We start from the raw sequence: 23,309 nt of genomic DNA on the forward strand, positions 1-23,309 counted from the left end.
CAACTCGGATCTATTCATACAACAAGGGACACAGCACTGCAGAATTTCGAAGAGAGTGCCTCAGCAAACGTTGGACCCGGAAATACGTCACGACGTTGCCATGGGAACATGAATGCTGTTTCCTGATAGGCTGAAGACCTTCCATAGAATCTGGACGTTCTGCTGCAACTGAACATGTCGGCGCTTGGTTGCGGCGCTTTGTTGCAGATGGACACTGGCCCCGTGGCCGCGCAAAGCGGGACATCTGGTCACCCTAATTTGAAAGGGTAAACATTTGAGGTGATGTCTGGAGACTGTCTTTGGATAGATATCAGTTATGAAATAGAGACCACATACCGTGTCATCGTTGAGCTCCTTTTGAATGATTTTTGAAATGCATAATAATGCTTGTTTACCTACAGACAGGAGGAGCAATCTGAAGGTAGTGATGAAGATGACATCAGAGTTGTGGTGCGTATGACAAATCGTATGAATCTGGTCATTTTTCTGAGTTCTAGTTATGAGTCAAGCAGCATTTGCCATTCAACACTGGTCTGAAGTTAATTTAATACAAACATTTCTTACAGGATATTGATGTATTTATTCCATCAGCGGAAAAGGAGATCAGATATGGACACTGGGGTCAACCCCGTCCACGTGTCAAAAGACTCAAAACCCGAGTTCCCTTGGTTTCCAAGACTAGATCACGGCGGAGCAGATCAAGGACATGTAATACGGGAAACATCCATAAACACCAGGAGGAGGAGGTGGTGGAAGAGGACCCCAGTACAGTGACATCACTGAGTGAGTTGTTAACTGAAAGTCAGGTGTTGGATATTGTAGGTGAGGGATCAAGAGATGAAGAGAGAATGTTTATGAACCTTTCAGGTGAAATGATAAATTCACCTAATGCTTATTTGAGGGAAATTACAGGAAGCGACTTGGAAAGATTCCTAGAGGATCTTGAGGCCCAGAGTGTGGACCATCTATCAGACCATCATGACCTTCACCAGACAAGAGATGTTCAACAAAAATATGATACCCATCCTTTAAGAGCCCCAGAAGTCACAAAAGATTGTACAAATGTTGAAGGACAAATCAATGAACACAAGAAAAAGAAGAGGAGGAAAAGGGATGTTGAGAGTATAGAAGAGGGAGTTGGGTGTCGAGATGATCATAATGATACAGCCACTCGTGTAACTACAGGGACCCTACAGAGAGGAGAGGCTGACAGGATGTCCCAGGATAAGATTGCTGAGAATCCAGTCTCCCAGTGTGAAGATGTGATGATGTCACCAAGAGAGAAGAGAAGAAAGGAGAAAAGGAGGGAATCGTCCTCTCATTGTGACACAGGGAGCAAAAATTATACAGGGATAAAGAATACTCACATGGATCAGATTACAAGTGCTCTCTTTCAATCTGAAGAAGTCGCTGTATGTGAAAAGAGGAAACGTAAACAAGACAAAATACTTACTACTGACACATCTGAAGATTTTGAGGCAAGACGTGAAGAACATAATGTTGGTATTTCCCCGGACACAGAGTTGAATTCTGATGATATGGTCACAGAGAGTAAAAAGAGAAAAAAGAGACGGAAAGCTGAGAAAGAAACTATGGTACAACATCAAGAAGGTGATACTGAAGAATGTCATGAAACACTTAAGAGTTCTGTGTCTGAATCCAGTGATGTGGTGTCACAAAGAAAAAAGAAGAAACATAAGGATAAGGACAGGGTTATAGAAACCCCCATGGGCATAGAGGAATGCCATGAAAAGGAAAATGAACCTTCTCAAACTTTCAAGATCACAAGCTCAAGAAAGAAGAAAAAGGAGCGATCTAAAGACCATAGAAATGTCATCCATGAGGATACAGCAGCAGCACCACAGGAAGTAGATAGTGTTGTGATTTCTCTGAACAAATCATATGCTTTAATGGAGGATGACGCCGTTTCACATAAAAAAGAGAAGAAGAAAAAGAAAAAAATATCCACCCAACTTGATTCAGAGGAAAGACTGCAATGTGGTGATGAAATCTCACAGAATATGAACATCGCAACTGAATTAGGAATGGAAGCTGAACATGCTTTGATACAGAGACCTGATATTCCTGTGTCAAATTCTGATGACACAGACACACAGAGGAAGAGGAAGAGGAAAAAGAGAAGGGAATCTGTAGACAATGAGGTACAGAGCTCTGTGTCCCAGTCCACTGAAATAGAGTCGAAGAAGAAGAAAGAGAGACAAATGCATGAAGGGTTGGTAGTAGCTCATGAGGGCACAATAGAAAGACAGACAGAAGAGATGATTTCTGAGATTATGCCTGTCTGCCTTATATTACCAGAGATCAATGTTATATCACACTCTGATGAAATGGTGTCAACATCAAACAAGAAAAAAAGAAGAAAGAAGAGACTTCATGATCCAACTAAGGACTACCTCATGACTGACTGCAATGAGTAGTGTTGATATGGACTTTGGGATGGCAAAGGGGCTTTTGTGTTATGGGAGATTTTTTCCTCCATTGTCCAAAGAGTTCATATGAAAACATAGTTAGTGTGTGAACATGTTGTTGCTGCAATTAATGAATGAATTGACTCCCTATGCAATCCACCACCAGCCTGTATACAGAAATATTCTTTCTCTGACAATTAGGTCAGATAATCCCCATGGTGTTTGCTGGGCAGAAATATATATATATATTTAATATTATTTTAGTTTACAAGGTACTGTTTATGGTATTTTGCAGGCATGTGTTTTATGCCGGTGAGCACATCGGAAATGTAGGAAAGTGATTCCATTCCCAGAGACTTCTGCTTGAATCCCCGAAAGGTCTGCTGCACCAACACGTTAAATGTGGCCTTCATTAAGCCAGTAGAAAGACTGTTGGAAACGCATAGCCATTGTATTAATCATCATCTTAATCTCCTACCAACCAATGATCTCCTTCAACACTATCCCCTAACCCTCCCCCTTGTTTACGTCCACCCGATAGGTGCTGGTCTACTCTGCAACATGGACATTTCAGAAAAAAAGTGTTTGTTACAGTTCAGTTCTGTCACTAGTGTGCAAAGCTAGGGTTAGATGTTCAGAGGATTTGTTTGAGAAAACCGGTCTCCAAATTAGACGCTTTTGCTTTTATTTTAATTTTTTCATATTGAGATGCACTGTTTTTGCCCAATTGTATAATTTAATAATACATCATATGTTTACAGGCTTTATTGTCATTCATGGTTTTTTATTATACATACATTTTACATTTTTGTATACATATATATATATATATATATATATATACATATGACATTTTATATTTGGTGAGAATGAGAATACTCTGTCACAAATATTACGGTCAACACAACCCTCAATGGTCACAACCCTGCTCCTGGTTGATCCATTGACAGTGGATTTCGACCCTACCGCGCCACCTAGTGGACAACAAAAGACAGAGAACGACTTATGTTACTATTAAAATATTTTACAATGTGTTTCTTCAAGTGCTGCATGAGAGGGTTTTGTTTTGACCTTGTTCACTCCTTTTGTCTAAAACAGTTGCAATGTGATTCTATTCAGTAAATGTGTTCAGTACAGCATACATTATGTGATAGAAGATCATGCCTCTACAACTGTCAAATATGACCTGAATATATATTTTGACTAAAAATACCACTTTGATATCATGGTTAAATAGTCTACTTGTCAGAATTCCTTGAAATGAAATGTGTTTCAGCTGTTTATCAAATAATGTGTAAATCTCTCTGGAACAGCCTGCTAGAGGAGCTGAGGGCGTCATAATCTGTGAACACCGTGAAAAATCAATCTTAAAAAACGTTTTATTTTGCCATTCTCTTAATTCATCTTTAATCTACCCTATTCTACTGTGCTACACTGGTCTCTCTGTTCTACCATGTCTCTTTTTATTAACATATATATTTATTTATTTTTCACTGTATTGTATTTTCATTGCATTGTCGTGTTTTCTTTATATTGTTAAGCACTATTGCAATTTTGCACGAAAGGCTATATAAATAAAGTTTGATTTGATTTGTTCAATAGTAGTAATACTAATTCGAACAATAAAATACTGCATGGCCAGATATGGAGTGGTGCTTTAACAATGACAAAATGATTGTGTTGTTGAATAACTTTAATAACCTTCACCTTGGTAGGCCTACCTGATAATGGCTGATGACATGGTGTACAATGTCAGAGTTGAACAACTTGATGTCGGCTACGGTTTAAAACAGCATGATGCATTTAGGAAATGTTACAATTTCAGTGTGACATAGAAAATGGACCTGGTAATAATGCAATATTTCTCTTTAGTAAGTCTGCACAGCGAAGCCACCCATGAAATGTGCTGTGAGAGGATGGCCCAACCCTCTCAGTAAGGCTGAGTTCTGTGTTCAGTGAGTTATTATCCCGCTAGTCCGGTGGCGGTGTTATGTAAGTGTACCCGGGGAACAGCATAGGTCATTTAGCCTAAGAAACGTCCACAGAGCTTTAAATAGCCTCGCAACTTTCCGCTGCTCTCTCCAGCCCTCACGCTCGCGCTATAAATTGTTAATTTGAGCATTTCCACACTTGTCATCACTATGACATGTCCTGATGTTCTCTGTTTTCAAGAAGCTAGAAGAGTTGCTATTTTTGGAGGCACACACGGCAATGAGATGTCAGGTGTGACGCTGGTGAACCTCTGGATCAGGAACGGAGCAGAGATCCAGAGAAAGGGAGTTGAGACCAAAGCCTTCATAACCAACCCCAGAGCCGTGGAGAAATGCTCCAGATATGTGGACACAGATCTGAACAGAGCTTTCACGCCAGAGAATCTCAGGTAAACGGCATGGACCTTTGAGACCTTCATCTTGCCTTATGTCCCAAAGATCAATAGTTATTTTGGCAATGTCTTCTCTTGTGACTTTTATTTTTCTACATATATAAGCCTAAATCCTAACTCAGGCTTCATGTAAACAAATTATAATCAAGTGTTCTTTAAATATGTAGCAACGTATGCAGGCTAGTTGATTTCACAATTACGTTTATTATAAGCATATACATACTACAGGCCATATGGAATCCCCATGTGGTTTATTAACACGTGAGAAATAATCGTACATATAGTCCAGAGTTCTACATAAACTGCAAAGTGACCCTCTCTCAGCTGATGTGAAGCCAAGCCCCCTCTCTCTCTGGGCAAACCTCTCTGGGCAAACGTGAGGGAATTCCACATGAGTCTTTTTCTTCTACTGTGCATGGAAGCAGAATGATTGGGCTGATTGCAATGTCATTGGCAGGAACAGTCTGTTTCACAAGGTTATTCAACTGTAGCCTGTCTAGTTTAAACGTGTAAATGTTCTTGTTTCTGAATTGGCATTAGCCGATAGTATTTTTTCCAAGAACAAAATGTTTAGAAAACCTGTACTTCAGTGTAACAGTGTGGTCATTGAACACTGCTCCTCTAATTAATTATAGGATTTAGCTTTTACAGACTGTTTACTGAAACTCGGAGTGAATGATTATTGTTTTGTCAAAAACATGCAGAGTATTCAGAGTTGTTAGGTATTTTGCTCAGTTCAGAACCATTTACTAAAGCAAATTGGAGCCAGCTCAGACTTTACATTTCACAGGTACAGAGACTGTCAATTGAAGGTGCTTTTCAGTCTAGGAGAAAACTTCATCTAGATAGATCTAGGACTGGAAATCCAGCTTTAACTCTATTCAGGACACACTATTTACTTGTAAAAACATTAAGCCCACATAGAGTAAGAAGATATCCCCCCCTGCAAGAGACATTCTAAAGATAGCCATGCTGTATGCCCCCCTCAACCTTAAAACAGATAGGTTGTCGGTAGTATGTAGATTAAACTTGGATTTTTTTTGCGTGGTATTGCCTTTTGTTGATGTAAATGCATTTGCCACACTATACACTATTCTTCTAATGTGCAAGTGTACGGTACATGCATTCAGCCAAACCTGCCAGTCTCTATTGAGCCAATGGCATGGGCCCAACTACAGGTATCCGGACATTACTAGATATGCAGTGAAAAGAGGATTGTAAAAAGGGTTGCGTGGGGAAGAGAAAGAGACAAACATAGCTAGCACAGGTGCCATTATGTTGTGGAGCAGCTTTGAGAACACGCTGGTTCAGCATGGGAGCATTTGTTGTTTTAGAAATGTAAAAAAAAAAAAACGGAAGAGGAAGGGAGCAGTTTGACAGTCTTTTGGGAATCTATAGAGTGATATGAATGGAGCATGGTGAGTTTAGTTATCACTTAGAGATGAGATGCCCAGGGATGTTATTAGTGCTCAGAAACTCAAGTCTATGTGAGAAGAATGGGCTTTGAGGACTCATAATGCTGTCTTGTAGTTGTCCTCCAAATTGTAAAAACATGTCCTTTGAATGCAAGCATGAATATGAATATGAGTAATTAATTACAGTACATTTAGAAATGCCACTGTTCCAAAATAGGCCTTTCCTGCTTTGACATAGTGATGATCTTTATCTTTCTTTGATCTTTGATGTTTTGTTCTGATCCAGATTTGAGATGTTTGAAATGTTGGCATTCTTAGCAAGGTGGGTTAAATGTGAATCTATTCGTATTTGTAGAAATCAACTGCTACATAGGCCCCTAGGCTCTGGAACAGTCTCCCCCTCCACATCAGAGAGCATTGAGGCTTTTAAAAAAATGTCAAAACACATCTTTTCTCCCTGGCCTTTGACCTGAGGTGAGCCTGCCTTCCCGACACTGCACTCTTTGCACTTCTATTTGTACTGCACCTTGTTTTTAGTGTAATTTTCTATTTGATCAGTTTTCTTTAATCTGTATTTTATCTCTTTTATCTTGTTTTTCTCTTTATATTTGATCTGTTAAGCACTTTGGGCGGCTCTTGTCGTTGTACATTTTGTGCTATATAAATAAACGTTACTTACTTACTACTTACTTACTTATTGCCATGACATGTAAACATGTTAGGAATTTGGTTTGGTACAGTGGAGCGCAGTTTACAACAGGACAGGACAAGACAGTGCAAACCAACATCATAGTGCAAAAAGTAATAAATAAATATAAATATAAGAAGTGCCAAAAGATCAAGTGTTCAACCTACTATTTGATACAGAGATAGACCTGGGAAGTGTCAGTTGACTGCCCTCCTCGTTCCCAAGGTAACATGATATGTGTGTGTGCAACGTTACCTCCTGCAGCACTGAATAAGTCGTACATAACAGGATTCTGCTGTCTGCAGAGCATCAGGTTTTTCAAGTCCAGCTGCAGGACTCGTGATAATCAGAGGCATGTGACCGTACACTCCAGGAGTTAAGAACATGAGAGGTGTTAGGTTGCTCAAACAGCTTGTCCTGCATGAAAAGAAGCTTATCACAATACCATGGGGTGCTGCTCACTATTTGTGGTTTAGTGTGGCTTTCTTTCTGATTAAAGTTGTGTTCATATCTTAGGCCGATCTAGTTGTTTTGTTCAGTAGCAACACCAGCTAAACTCAGCAATATAGTGGTAGAAAACGGGACAAGTAGTTTCCTTCTCTAAAAAGCACAAAACGTCCTTCTAGAAATTCCAAAGCCACTTGTCTTCTGAGGCTGTGCATGGGCATATTACTGAAGAATTGTTAACATTTACAATAAATGTTAGGTTGGGGCAGCTGCTAAAGCATCCGACATGTCACAACATCTCTGCAGCCAGCACAATCCTCTCCACGCGCTCCTTGGCTCTCTGAAGCACCACATGCTAGAATCGAGCTCAGAGGAAGCGCAGCTGAGAGGAAATGGAGAAAAATCGGCCTCCCTGATGACCTAAACCTTTGTCACTCTCTCCTCTCCAACTACGCCTCTGCATCAGCTGCTAAAGCATCCTACGATCATTCCAAAATACAATCCTCTGCCTCTAACCCTAGGAAATTGTTCTACATATTTTCCACACTCTTCAACCCACCTCCCTCCTCCCTGTCTGCGGATGACTCCTGTTTTGACTCCTGTCACCTACTTTGAAGATAAGGTTGATGACATTAGCAGCTCCTTCTCTCCACCTCACACTAACACTGCTAACTATCTCTTTCCCCCCGCCCCCCTGATGATATTCTAAAACTAAGTGGGCAACCACCTGCCCTCATGATCCCATCCCCTCCCCTCTTTTCCAATAATCAACTCCTCCTTCCACCGTAATCAACTCCTCCCTATCCACAGGATCTGTCCCGGGCCTGTTTTCTGTCCACAACTACAGACCGGTATCCCTTCTCTCCTTCTTTTCTACCCTTAAACCCTTAAACGTGCTGTCTCTAACCAACTGTCTCACTATCTCCTTCAGAACAACCTCCTTGATCCCCACCAATCCGGCTTTAAGGCTGGGCACTCTACTGAGACTGCTCTCTTTGCTGTCACGGAGGCTCTCCACTCTGCTCAAGCTTTTGTTCTCATTCTCTCATTTTCATTCTTGTTCTCATTCTCCTGGACCTGTCTGCTGCCTTCGACACAGTAAACCACCCGATCCTTCTCTCCACCCTCTCAGAACTGGGCATCTCTGGCTCTGCACTCTCCTGGTTTGCTTCCTACCTGGCTGATCGCTCCTACCAGGTGACTTGGAGAGGATCGCTGTCCTCACCACTGGGGTACCCCAGGGCCTTTAGTGTTCTCCCTTTATACCAAGTCTCTTGGCTCTCCTCCTCACATGGGTTCTCCTACCACATCTACGCAGACGACACTCAACTATTTATGTCCCCTCCCCCCCCAACCAATTATCCTGTGTGGCAAACATCGCAGCGACAGCATGCTCCTGCAGATTCTTCCTTTACAACATCAGAAGGATACGTCCATTCCTCACCAGAGATGCAGCTCAACTGTTGGTCCAGCACTCCAGCACTTACTGCAACGCACTGCTGGCTGCAGCTCATCCAGAATGCTGCTGTTCCCCTGTTTCTTCGCACCCTTCACTGGCTCCCGATAGCAGCTTGGATCAGATTCAAGACCCTGGTGCTCGCCTACTGGGCGGCAAAAGCATCAGCCCCTGCTACCTGCAAGTAATGGTCACCCCCCAAACATCAGCCCGTTCACTCCGCTCCTCCACCTCTGCTGGCCGACTGGCTCCACCACCTCTACGCCGATGCGGCAGTCGTGTCTCTTCACTATACTGGCTCCCTGCTGGTGGAACAAGCTTCCCACGGTTGACAGAACTGCAGAATCACTTCCCATCTACCGCCGGAGACTGAAGACCCATCTCTTCAGGCTACACCTTAACTGTTTCTCCTGAGACATCTACTACCCCCTGTACTGTTTCTCCTGAGACATCTACTACCCCCCTGCACTGTGTCTCCTGAGACATTTACTACCCCCTGTACTGTTTCTCCTGAGACTTCTACTACCCGCCTATACTGTTTTTCTTGAGACATCTACTACCCGCCTATACTGTTTCTCCTGTGTAAAAAATAAAATAAAAAATAAAATCCTTGGGACTGCCAATGGCCCCTGGATTGAGCATAGATTACTTTCTCCTGCTGTGACTGGTGGATACACTTACTTAGTCAAATGTATCTGTTGTAAGTCGCTTTGGAATAAGGCGTCTGCTAAATGCCAAAAATTTAAATATAACTGTAAATGTTATATTTGTACTTAGTTTGAAACTAGTTTGATATTTTTATATCTTTTATAACATCTTATAATAATATCTTATATCTGATATCTTTTTAGAGTCGAGTAAAAATGCTATTGGCAAGGCATGTTGCTGAACTACCTGATAAGCTGTTGTCTGCTGTCTCCACAGTGCCCCTGGTGGAGATGACATGCCTTACGAGGTCCAGCGGGCCCAGGAGATCAACCAGATGTTTGGACCGAAGGGGAGCCCTGATGCCTATGAAGTCATCTTTGACCTCCACAACACCACATCCAACATGGGCTGCACACTCATACTGGAGAGCTCCAAGGACCACTTCAACCTCCAGATGATGCACTACATTAAGGTGACAGGCTATACTCTCTCTCTATTATCTATTCTCTTATTCTACCGTGGTCACTTTTGACAATCCTTTGATCATTTACTGATATTAAAGGTTATATGCATGATGGATAGATTAGGTTGTTGAATAACAGAATGACATTACCATTTAAGAATATCGGTTAACCAGTGGAGTCCATAGGTCAGACAGCTTGGTAATGTATAGAGGAAGGGATTAAGAAGTGAAGATAATTAAAATTGTTCAAGTGCTTTAATATCTTACCTTTTATTGGTATATTTATGACCACAGTGTTTCAACTGTTCCGGTTACAGAGGAGAACATGTTTCTGTGTTGAGTGTGTGTTTGTTCAGAAATGGACAGATCTTTCTTTTGTCATGCAGAAAGCCATTGCTCCAGCCAGTTGTCCAGTTCTACTGACTGAGCACCCGCTACTGAAGTACTCAACCTCACGATCCGTGGCCAAGCACCCCGTCGGTGAGTCCAGGGAATTGGGAAAGATGTCTGACAAGTACAGTAGATTTAGACAAATACAGTAGATTTAGACAAGTACAGTAGATTTAGACAAATACAGTAGATTTAGACAAATCTAGACAAATACAGTAAGTAAGTAAGTAAAATGTATTTATAGAGCACCTTTCCCAGACCAAGGGGCACAGAGTGCTTTACATAACAAGGAAGAAACACAATAAAACATAATACAAGAGCGAAAGCCACAGCAAGTTAAAACAGGCAAAACAAGTGAAAATAAAAACAAGTAACAGACAACAGGTGTACAACAACATCAACAGGACACAGAAAGACAGGTCCTTGGGGCTATCCAAAAGCCTGTCTATACAACACAGTCTTTTTAAAAACCTCGACCGAGCCAGCATTGATCTAAGATCCAAGGGCAGAGCATTCCAAAGCCTGGGAGCTGTCATGCCAAATCGTGTGCACTGCCAAATCGTGTGCACGGCCATCAGCGCGTCACGACCTAACGCGTCACGACCAGCTGGCACGCGTCACGACCAGCTGGCGACTGTGACGCGGCAGTCTAGTGTTTTTGAAACCTCCGTTTTGGCCGCCATTAGCGAAAAGCTTTAATTTGGCTCTACAAGTGTTAATATGTCATTTTATGAAGTTTTAATATGTTTTCAGGCGAGAAAGTAACCATATATATTCACAAAATGTATCCGGTTTATCAAAATAACCCTTATATCTATCTGATCTGACGTTAGGAGGGAGTTAGCGATTAGCGATGTTTAGCTTAGCTTAGTTTAACAGAAGTATCTTCACTTTTAACATGACTTCCCGTGGTCGTAGAGGGCTGGTCGACGGCTTAAAATGACCGTGTAGACCTGTAGACCTTATCCAGCTATAGTCTTGTGTTTCTACCCCGGGCATAGCCGGTGTTATTCACGGACAAACACTCCTGTTAGAGTGGTCTGATCAGCAGATCATTTTCTCATAAAGTTGCAAACGCAACTCAGCAATTCAACTTAATAAAAAAAATGCGCGTTTCGTTCAAGATCCATTAGAGTAGGACATGTACAGTTATGATAACTACAGTCATATGTAACTTTTGGACTAGTATAGTAGTTGATATTGTAATAAAACGTGCCAATGTCAGACGATGAACAAACACACCACGAGTCCACACTGATTCAGAAAACAGAATAAACTTTATATATAAATACACAACACTTCAGGGGGATAACGTTTGCAAAAGAACTGTACAGGTTACAATCAGGTATATAATAATAGTTAGGGAGTAACATATCATTCACAAATTCAACAATAATAGAACAGATAAATACACAGATAGCCCTGCTACGTCCTCCGTGAGGGCCCGTTCCCCTGTACATAAGTCCCTGTCCAGCCCTGCTACATCCTCCGTGAGGACCACCTCTACCACATCCTGGTGGTGTGTCTGAGGTGGTGGTGGTGTGTCTGAGGTGGTGGTGGTAGTGGTGTGTCTGAGGTGGTGGTGGTGTGTCTGAGGTGGTGGTGGTGTGTCTGAGGTGGTGGTGGTGTGTCTGAGGTGGTGGTGGAGGGTTGGGGTAACATCTGGGAGGTTAGGGGATAACATCTGGAGGGTTGGGGGTAACATCTGGAGGGTTGGTGGGTAACATCTGGGGGGTTAGGTAACATCACACCAATCAGCTCTCCTGTTGAGGTAAGCAATAACCATCTTGTTAGTGTAAACACACAAACAAGCACAGATATGTACAGTCAAAATAACATTTTGTGAGTAAACACATTTCTAAATAATCCCTATTCAATGTGACTTACCAGTGTACTGGGTGGATGGGGATGAAAGGTGTAAGGTGATCAACTTCTCTAGTATCGATTTAATTGAGTCGTCACTTTACAAGCGAGTTCGTTTAATCTCAACGAGACGTCCTTGATATCACTTCTTAAGATGATATGATCCAATCAAATATTAGGCACCACTACTGAACTGTTCATTAAGATAATATTTATTCAAGCACATCAGCAAGCAATATCATTTCCATGGAAAAGTGGTCTCATCTAGTTTCACCTCTGCAGGCCCGTCTCAGCTAGCCGTCAACAAGTTAACTGCAAGAGCTCCACCAGACGAGAGTCCCTCTCACCTCCGTACATAGTCCTTTATACAATTCATCAAACATTTTGGGCTGGGTGATGCCCCCCCCTCTATCTGGTAGTTTTCCAAGTGTCAGCACAAATCCGTTGCAGCTGCAGAAAGTCTTCTCGTTAGCGTTGGCCTTCAATTCCTCTCTTGTGTGGGTGCGCGAGAGTGTACTGTGTGTTATCAGCAGTGTCCTGCTAGCGTCTCGTTCCCATGGTGATATCATACTTTGTATGAGCAGAGCATTGTGTCAGTGTCCTTATCAGAATGTCTTGTTATCAGAATGTCTTGTGAAAACACAACTATTGAAGTTACACAGTAATATTAGGATTTGATTTTGTAAGTTAAAGTATAGTATAGAAGAATAGACTTATCATTAATCATTAGTTATGAAAGTATAAAATCAGTACAGAAAAATAGAATATCATAACAGCAGGTATACAATGGTTGTTAGCACATAGGTAAAAAATAAGTAATTTATAGGCAGTTTGAATCATAAAACGTTCTTTTAGTCAGGAGCTTGTCTTCTTCTTGTCGCTCAAAAACAGAACCTCTCTTTTGGCTTTGCGTGACCTTCCTATTGTTCTCAACTGACCGCATTCACATATTATTTAAATGAGCACATAGTACATGATTTATCACTTCTAGTGATTTTAATACAAATTCCCAACAAATGTAACTGTCACTTGGTGAAGAAATCTGTCGCTGTGAGGCAGTAGCGATTGCTATTCTTGGATGAGGCCTTGAACGGTCCGATGAGGTCCACACCTAGCAAGAAAAATGTGTTGGCATACTCTAACATTGGACAAGCGGAAGTAAAACATTCACACTAAAAGAGCATACTGAAAGAAAGCATGGTGGGAAACAAGTCAAACCCCAAAAAATTAATTGGGATATAAAAGTGTAGAACTCACCAATCATGTACCACGGTGAAACAGGCTTGATGCTCTTCAGCTCAGGGGCTTCAGTCTTCACCTTCTCAAACCTCTGGCAAGCCACGCAGGTACGGACCTTGAAACAATCAGTAAAGTGCAAGTTGAAATGAAATGTGAATGAATGAATATTATCTGTGTGTAAAATACAATCTTGCTACTGTTTGTAAAACATAAAAACTAACTAAAGAAATAATAGATTTGCTTGCCCAGTCTTTCACATCCTTCACAATGCCAAACCAGAAGAAGCGCAGATTAATCTTGTTAATCATGCGCTTCACTCCGAAGTGACCGGCATGGACCTCGGTCAGCACTTTCTCCTTTTCCTCGTCTGACATGATGACCCTCCTTTGTGGCTGTCCCTTCTTGGGCCTATAATACATGAGACCATCTACAACATGTAAGGCGATCAACTTCTCCAGAATCGATTTAATTGAGTCGTCACTTACAAGTGAGTTCGTTTAATCTCAACGAGACGTCCTTGATATCACTTCTTAAGATGATATGATCCAATCAAATATTAGGCACCACTACTGAACTGTTCATTAAGATAATATTTATTCAAGCACATCAGCAAGCAATAATAGTTCATTTCCATGGAAAAGTGTCTTATCTAGCTTCACCTCTGCAGGCCTATCTCAGCTAGCCGTCAACAAGTTAACTGCAGTGGCTCCACCAAAAACCAGAGTCCCTCTCACCTCCGTACATAGTCCTTTATACAATTCATTAAACATTTTGGGCTGGGTGATGCCCCCCCCCCCTCTATCTGGTAGTTTTCCAAGTGTCAGCACAAATCCGTTGCAGCTGCAGAAAGTCTTCTCGTTAGCATTGGCCTTCAATTCTTCTCCTGTGTGGGTGCGAGAGTGTATGTATGTTATCAGCTTGAGTGTCCTGCTAGCGTCTCGTTCCCATGGTGATATCGTACTTTGTATGAGCAGAGCATTGTGTCAGTGTCCTTATCAGAATGTCTTGTTATCAGAATGTCTTGTGAAAACACAACTATTGAAGTTACACAGTAATATTAGGATTCGATTTACAAGTTAGAAGAATAGACTTATCATTAATCATTAGTTATGAAAGTACAGAAAAATAGAATATTATAACAGCAGGTGTAAAATGGTTGTTAGCACATAGGTAAAAATAAGTAATTTACAGGCAGTTTGAATCATAAAACGTTCTTTTAGTCAGGAGCTTGTATTTCTTCTTGTCGCTCAAAAACAGAACCTCTCTTTTGGCTTTGCGTGACCTTCCTATTGTTCTCAACTGACCGCATTCACATATTATTTAAATGAGCACATAGTACATGATTTATCACTTCTAGTTATTGTAATACAAATTCCCAACAAACATCAAAAGGATTAGAGAAAAGAGACCAGGACTTGTTAAATAATGTTTTTTGTTGTTGTTGTTTTTTTAGTAGTACACTACTTTATTGCTTTATGGGTTAATTTAACAAATCTTACCCTGAAGCATGTAATTCTCAGCTGCTCTCCGGAGAGCACGCTTCTTCTCTGCAGACATATCCTCCTGGGCTTTGGACAGATATAAGAAAATTTCACTGTGGCTAGTATAGGATGCCATATCTATTATCTGATATGTATACTAATTGTGTATATATATATATATATATATATATATATATATATATTAATAGTAGTTCTAGTAGTTCTCTGTAGTAGCAGGTGTGTCGTGTAGCAGGTGTTTCGTCGTGCGGCAGCAGAGCAAAATGGTGGAGTAAAGTGCGGAGGATTAAACACAGCGCACTAGAATGACGTCACAGTCACCACCTGGTCCTGACACGTTCTAAACGATTATTGATTGATTGACACACCACCACCACAACCTTTAGACTTGCCTAAGAGAGAAACAAATATAAAGTTATAAAAATGCAGGGCTTCATTCTTGTTGACAATGTTTACTTTGATTTTTTTTTCTTTTCTTGGATACAATGTTTACTGTAGTAAAAAAGAGTGTGTGTGTCTAGGAGTGTGTCTAGGACAGTGTGTGTCTAGGACAGTGTGTGTCTAGGAGTGTGTGTGTGACTAGGAGTGTGTGTGACTAGGACAGTGTGTGTCTAGGAGTAGAGAGTGAAACGTGGGCTTAAACACGACTAGACTAGTGTGATCATGTAGTCATATTACTGTGTTAGTAGAAATGATGCGTCTACTACTCTACACAGTGGTTAGTGAAACTGGACCAGTCCGTGTGTGTCGCGAGTATTGAACTTGAGGCTGCGTTCGTAAATTCGCTCTGAGAGCCCCGGAGCGCACACTGGGTTCAACGTCATAAAGGGACCAAGTCATTTGATTGGACAAGAGGCATTCCGTGAGTGCTGATCAGATTTCCAGAGCGTATTTACGAACGCGCCCTGGCTGTCACCCGAACACCGCGAGCTAGCGTAGTGTAGTGTAGTATAGGATGCGTAGTGTAGTGTAGTGTAGGATGGAGAGAGAGAGAGAGGAGAAGGCAGGGTGGGTGTAGGATGGAGAGAGAGAGAGAAGGCAGGGTAGGTGTAGGATGGAGAGAGGAGAAGGCAGCGTGGGTGTAGGATGGAGAGAGAGAGAAGGCAGGGTGGGTGTAGGATGGAGAGAGAGAGAAGGCAGGGTAGGTTTAGGATGGAGAGAGGAGAAGGCAGGGTGGGTGTAGGATGGAGAGAGAGAGAGAGAAGGCAGGGTAGGTGTAGGATGGAGAGAGAGAGAAGGCAGGGTAGGTGTAGGATGGAGAGAGAGAGAAGGCAGGGTAGGTGTAGGATGGAGAGAGAGAGAAGGCAGGGTAGGTGTAGGATGGAGAGAGGAGAAGGCAGGGTGGGTGTAGGATGGAGAGAGAGAGAAGGCAGGGTGGGTGTAGGATGGAGAGAGAGAGGAGAAGCCTCTCTATGTGTTACCTATGTCCAGTGTACTAGAACCACTCTAACAGGAGTGTTTGTCTGTGAATAACACCGGCTATGCCCGGGGTAGAAACACAAGACTATAGCTGGATAAGGTCTACATGTCTACACGGTCATTTTAAGCCGTCGACCAGCCCTCTACGGCCACGGGAAGTCATGTTAAAAGTGAAGATACTTCTGTTAAACTAAGCTAAGCTAAACATCGCTAATCGCTAACTCCCTCCTGGGCTTAAAGTGACAAGTAATAACGTTGTGAAAAAAACCGTCAGATCAGATAGATATAAGGGTTATTTTGATAAACCGGATACATTTTGTGAATATATATGGTTACTTTCTCGCCTGAAAACATATTAAAACGTCATAAAATGACATATTAACACTTGTAGAGCCAAATTAAAGCTTTTCGCTAATGGCGGTCAAAACGGAGGTTTCAAAAACACTAGACTGACGCGTCACAGTCGCCAGCTGGTCGTGACGCGTTAGGTCGTGACGCGCTGATGGCCGTGCACACGATTTGGCAGTGCACACGATTTGGCATGACAGTTCCTTTCATTTAGTCTTTTGTCAGATTAAAGGAGTGGAACATGTTCATTGATTGAACTTGACCCTCAAGTTTAAGAAGTGCTTTTTTATCTGTTCCTTCCAGGCCTGGAGGTCGGCCCCCAGCCTCAGGGGGTGTTGAGGAGTAACATCTTTGAGACTATGCGGCTGGTACTAAAACACGCCCTGGACTTTATTGAGCTTTTTAATGAAGGTAAGGTTGTGAAATTCTATGATTGAGATTTAAGATACCATCAGAGATTAATATACAAGCTTTGGTATGCCCCACTGGATCAGGCACAGTAATACGGTTGCAAATGATTCAATCAAATCAGTTAATGAAATTCACATAGTAGCAGTTTGAACAATTTAATTTGGTTGAGAATTCAAATATCATGAGAATGTTTTTTTGCCTATTTGCAGTCAAATGTTTTATTGTTGTAAAATACCCTTTGAAAGATGGCTATGGGCCAAGTGGCAGCATTATGTCTGTTATAGGAGTCATAATGATGTCTGCCAGCAGCATTGTAATGACGGACATTTTCTGACATCACTTATGGGTGAGCGAGTCATCTGTGTGTAACTGTCTCTGGCCCGAACATCATAACCTTTTTAAAATGATCCTCTTTAACTTTTTCATAATATCCCCACTCCGCCTTCTTTCAAAAGCATGGTGTAGTCTATGCAGTTTAAAGCATGGTGTAGTTTAAAGCATGGTGTAGTTTAAAGCATGGTGTAGTTTAAAGCATGGTGTAGTCTATGCAGTTTAAAGCATGGTCTAGTCTATGCAGTTTAAAGCATGGTGTAGGTTATGCAGTTAAAGCATGGTGTAGTCTATGCAGTTTAAAGCATGGTGTAGTCTATGCAGTTTAAAGCATGGTGTAGTCTATGCAGTTTAAAGCATGGTGTAGGTTATGCAGTTAAAGCATGGTGTAGTCTATGCAGTTAAAGCATGGTGTAGTCTATGCAGTTTAAAGCATGGTGTAGTCTATGCAGTTTAAAGCATGGTGTAGTTTATGCAGTTTAAAGCATGGTGTAGTCTATGCAGTTTAAAGCATGGTGTAGTCTATGCAGTTTAAAGCATGGTGTAGTCTATGCAGTTTAAAGCATGGTGTAGTCTATGCAGTTTAAAGCATGGTGTAGTCTATGCAGTTTAAAGCATGGTGTAGTTGATGCAGTTTAAAGCATGGTGTAGTCTATGCAGTTTCAAGGTATAATTCAGTTGTTTGAGATCCACGCCAAGATCCTGCTAGGGTAACTCCTCCCCCCCCCCCCCTCTGTTTACCTCAGGGTGTTAACAGTTGCTTTATTTCATTGTTGTTTTTTTATTGGTATTATAAACGTTTTATTGTGTTAAAGGAGTGGTTGTTCTGTGTTTTGGTGATGTTGGATTTTAGATCATCTAGGTTTCCGGTTTCACAGACGAAGCTTAAGCCTAGTCCGGGATTAAACTATACTTGCAATGGAAAAATCTCTGTTGAGGATGCTTTTTTTATTTTAGGAATAGTCTTAATCTGCATCCATGAAACAAGCTCTGAGTTGTGTAACATTTGATTGTGTATTGTGTATCAGTGTCCTCTTGCTATTGGTTTTAGATCATTCTAGAACTTTAAAGCTTAACCACTTTTTCACGACGACTGCCAGTGGCCCCTGGCCTGAGCTGGATTACTCTTCCTGCTAGAACCGGTGGATTGATGATTCACTTCCTTAGTCAAATGTATTGATTGTAAATCGCTTTGGAATAAGGCGTCTGCTAAATGCCAAACATGGAAATGTAAGTTGTTCCCCACCTAAACCAGCAGAAGGTGCCCCAGCTGATCTGCCGCCTGCTCCTTGCCCTCCCTCTCCAGATACTGACTGGCACGCTTGTTGGAAGTTGGTTAGTTTCCATTTCATTATGAACCTGCAGGGTTTTGTGATCTGGTGTTCAGGGTCAGGGGTCATGTCGGTGCAGATGAATGCTGTGCTGTGCTGCTGAATTGTTAACTGAATAAAGTCCAAAGTAACAAAATAGTAAAAACCTGTTAGTGTAGGACAGACAACCACAAACAAGAAAAGACATAGGGAATATCAATCATGGTACAGTGTACTGTGTGTGGTCTCAACAACAGCACACGCTGAGTGTATTGATTTTATATTGTACTGGTTGTATATTGTGTTGTGTATTGGTTGTGTTGTGTGTGTATTGGTGTGTATTGGTGTGTATTGGTTGTGTTGTGTGTGTATTGGTTGTGTATTGTATTGGTTGTGTTGTGTGTGTATTGGTGTGTATTGGTTGTGTTGTGTGTGTATTGGTGTGTATTGGTTGTGTTGTGTGTGTATTGGTGTGTATTGGTTGTGTTGTGTTGTGTATTGGTGTGTATTGGTTGTGTTGTGTGTGTATTGGTGTGTATTGGTTGTGTTGTGTTGTGTATTGGTGTGTATTGGTTGTGTTGTGTGTGCTCTGTAGGTGTGGAGTTCCCCCCCTGCACTGTGGAGGTGTTCAGAGTGTTAGAGAGGATGGACTACCCCAGAGACACTAATGGAAACATCATTGCCATGGTGCATCCAAACCTACAGGTACATACTATCTATCTACACCCACATCTACAGGTACATACTGTAAATGGACAGGGAAAATGGCTTTAATTGAATAAAGGTTTTTAGTTAGTCATTTTGTTTTTACATTTTGTTAAAAAAAAGTTGACTGCCCTTATGCCGTTGACATTAATTAATGAATACAGAAGATTAACAGAGGAAATAAAAACTAAAATGTAGAGTGTATCTAAAGACTCCAAATCCCATACTACCTTCTTACACTGGGAGGATTCAGGGCTTTGTCCACCACAGCACTCTTCAGCTCTGAATGTTCTTGTTGTTCCTCCTCCAGGACTGTGACTGGGAGCCGCTGAACCCTGGCGACCCTATGTTCCAAACCTTCCATGGGAAAACCATCAGCTATGAAGGTGCTGGCACAGTCTATCCTACTTTTATTAACGAAGCTGCCTACTATGAGAAACAGCAGGCGTTTGTGATCACTGGACGGGAAAACCTAGCAGCTCACGCTATCAGAAAGACCTAGAATAAAGTTACACAATCCTTATGAGTTAAACTACAGAAATAATCTCTCTAGTTTTCACAATGACACTCCATTTTCAATAAATGAAGATAGTTCCTCTCACATCGATGATTAGAGAACATGTTTTATACTGCATGTGTTTAGATTTTTCTCATGTTTGTTTGTTGTTTTATATTGATGAGATGAACTAACTATGCAAAGCAAATTAGTACAAAGTACTAGGCACTGCTATACATTTTAAAATGACACTGTGAACATTTTGAATCTTGAGGACCAAATTGTTGTGAAAACAAAATATATCTTTGTTAATTTTTCTATTCTTAAATACACATATAACTTTATTATACCAGCTAATATTTTTATGAGGTGGAAGGAAAGCAAGTTTATTTATCTATTTATATTAAATGAATCATAAAGTAAAGCGCTACTCATATAGTTCTATTTCATGCTCAGGAAGGCATACCACATTTTGAAATGATAACATACAGTACAGTAACATACAGTACAGTATAACCTACAGTACATTCTACAGTACAGTATAACCTACAGTACATTCTTTGAAACATTGTTCTTTGGACCATTGTTATAACATAGTTGTAACAGCCAGAAGTGCATGAAAGTGGCCTTACAAGCAGTACTCAAGTTGTAACAGAACATCAGGGGGATGGTGGATGTGATCATATGGGGACAATTTTAGCATCCCCACAGTGTCAGTGACTTCAGTGTCAGTGACTTCAGTGTCAGTGACTTCAGCGTCAGTGACTTGGTGGTAAAAATGTCATTGCATGTGTGCGTGCCCCCTCCCTCGCCCACAGTATTTTACTCAATATGCGCGAAACTAAATGTTGAAATAGCAGTAATACCACGTTCATTGATAAAATGACATAAGGGATGGAAAGGGGGGATGGCAGTTTTAGAAGGGGGATGATTTTGACTGTTTTTATTTCAGTATTTTATCTCATCCCCCCTCAACTCGAGTGCTGCTTACAACACAATAACACAACCTCCCCTTTGCTACCTGTAACCTCAATGATCCCTATTATGGTGCTGTCCTAATATTGCCTTAATGTACGTGATTTCAATGGTAATTGCATGACATTTGGTGAGTATAGAATTTGTATTCTTGATGTGTAATAAATACAGACCATATATTAATGCAGTGAAATATGTAGGTGATTTATCTCCCTGAACAGAGATGTTTTGTGAATCTTCTGATTCAAAGTTAAGTCTATTTACATGTCTTTAGAGTCAAAAGGTGCTGATGATATTAGTGTTGTTCATTTCTTTGTAGTGTAAGTTGGTTTAATATGTGATGTCTGTTGTGAAATGTACATGGTCATATCAAATATGTTCAAAATATATATTTGATAATTTGATTTGTGTAGAAGTAAGTAAAAGTCAACTGATTTAAAATATTAATTTCATTAAAATATCCCCCAAAAAAGAGAACAATTTCTGCCATGTTTTTATATACTATACAACCACAAGGGGGCAGCACAGCACCACAAACTTCATTTGAACTGTCAAACTACACAAACATATTATGAATGATTTCTTGCTATCATTGTCTAGAGACCCTATGATTTCAATTTCTCAAGCTTTTGGATCCTATTAAATTCTTCTCATATTAAATGGTTTCCATAGCATGCTCTGGTGCTACGTGTCACTGTGACTCAGTTCAACAAGCAGGACATCTCAACATGATTGGTTGTAGCAGAAGACTGACCTGCTGACATCTGGCTGATGTCTTAGTTTCTACAAACCCAGTAAACAGACTCTATACTGGTAGAGGACGGACAGACAGACAGCCATGTCCTGTAATGTTCCCACACTCAGCACGTTGATGTGTTCTATGCACATTAGCTGGTTTATACTGTAGCCATGTCTACGCTGGTCATCATGGTAATCCAGCCAGACTCTCAACTAAGTATTGACTTGATGATCAATGATTCCCACAGGCAGAAGAAGCTTTTAGGAAAATTATCCCTCAGTTCTGGGCAAAGCTCCAGACGGGCACTCACACACACCAACTGGCCTTCTACCTCCCTCCCTCCCTCCCTCCTGAGTGATACTGTCTCTCTTGAATAGTCGCACTGCTCAGATTTACTGGAAGTCTCTGTCTTGGCTGCTATTCAAGTCTTCAATTGAATTCAGCTTTGTGGATCATTTTAGATGATCTAATCTTCTTGTACAAAGAAGATTTATGATGCCAGAGAGATTAAAATGATAGTGTTGTGTACTGTCAATTAGTGGCATATCTTTTTGACATATATTTATTGTCAAATATTGATTGTTTACATGTTTATTTTACAGAATTGGTGTTATTTTATCAATTAGTTAGCAATGAGGCATTAGTCATTATACTGTTTACATTCAGTAATCAATACTATGTCATGATTTATAATATTCATAATATGTGTAATGAGTGCATATTATGCATACGGTGAAATGACATGAAGTGAACATAGAGGAAGGCATGACACAGGTGTTCATGAACGATGAGAGGTGAAGAGAGGTGAAGAGAGGTGAGGAGAGGTGTCAGGTGGGACCTGTCCCTATCCACTCAAACATCAGAGATAACTCAACCAAAGCACAGGTATTCAAACACCCCAGTGTGTGTGTGTTTTTTGTGTGTGTGTGCGTGCGTGTGCGTGTGTGTGTGTGTGTGTGCGCGTGTGAGTGTGCGTGTGCATGTGTGTGGTGTGTGTGTGTGTGTGTGTGGTGTGTGTGTGTGTGTGTGTGTGTGTGTGTGTGTGTGTGTGTTGAGGCTGGATACTGCCTGGCCTGATAAACCACTACAGCACACTCAGCGCTCAGGCCTCTTCCCCTTTTTAATGTCAAACCACTTATACCATCACACGAGAGAACAAAATAAAAAGCTCTTCCTCAAGGGTACTCCAGCCAATCCAGCTCGCCCTGGACACCACCCATATCAAACGTGTACTGTGACCCTAATGGAATGGAATGGAATGGAATGGTCTTTATTGTCATTGCTACAGTACAGGTACCAAACAACGAAATTTAGGAGGGGTGGCTCCCCTGGTGTTAGGAAAGGATTTTTTATTTTTTTTTTTAAAGAAAATCACAAGAAGGGAAGGAGCTGGTTTACATAAATAAAGGCTATGTACACTATCCACTATACTATACTGTACAGATAGACGACTAGGGTTGTCATATTGCACAGTAGTGTTATTTCACATTTATTTAAAGTGTCGCAGTTTGCAGGCTTGAAATGTACATGTTTGTGCCTCAGCACTACACCTGATTTTTTCAGTCCAGCAGCTGCCATCAATCCGTCCAGACTGTCCAGGGCCCAGAACCTAGGTCTTTGCTGTGTTCAGGGCCTGGACGGCCCTGTGGTAGAAGC

The 23,309-nt window shown here is 41.2% G+C and overlaps 1 protein-coding gene across 2 annotated transcripts; it reads left to right on the top strand.

Moving 5' to 3' along the window:
* Window positions 1-676: 676 nt before the first annotated feature.
* Window positions 677-21,501, top strand: aspa (aspartoacylase). Of its 2 annotated transcripts, XM_080549913.1 has the most exons (7): window positions 677-783; window positions 4,602-4,809; window positions 9,743-9,938; window positions 10,316-10,409; window positions 16,991-17,098; window positions 19,334-19,443; window positions 19,754-21,501. In XM_080549913.1, exons 2-7 carry the CDS (start codon window positions 4,646-4,648, stop codon window positions 19,943-19,945), a joined length of 864 nt encoding a protein of 287 aa, XP_080406039.1. In that variant the 5' UTR covers window positions 677-783; window positions 4,602-4,645; the 3' UTR covers window positions 19,946-21,501. The 2 variants fall into 2 exon arrangements, with proteins under 2 accessions (XP_080406039.1, XP_080406038.1); XM_080549912.1 differs by lacking the exon at window positions 677-783 and having other exon boundaries at window positions 4,470-4,809.
* The last annotated feature ends 1,808 nt before the right edge of the window (window positions 21,502-23,309 follow it).

Source organism: Nansenia antarctica (genome assembly GCF_963989245.1).
Source record: "Nansenia antarctica genome assembly, chromosome: 20".
Taxonomy (NCBI): Eukaryota; Metazoa; Chordata; class Actinopteri; order Argentiniformes; family Microstomatidae; genus Nansenia; species Nansenia antarctica.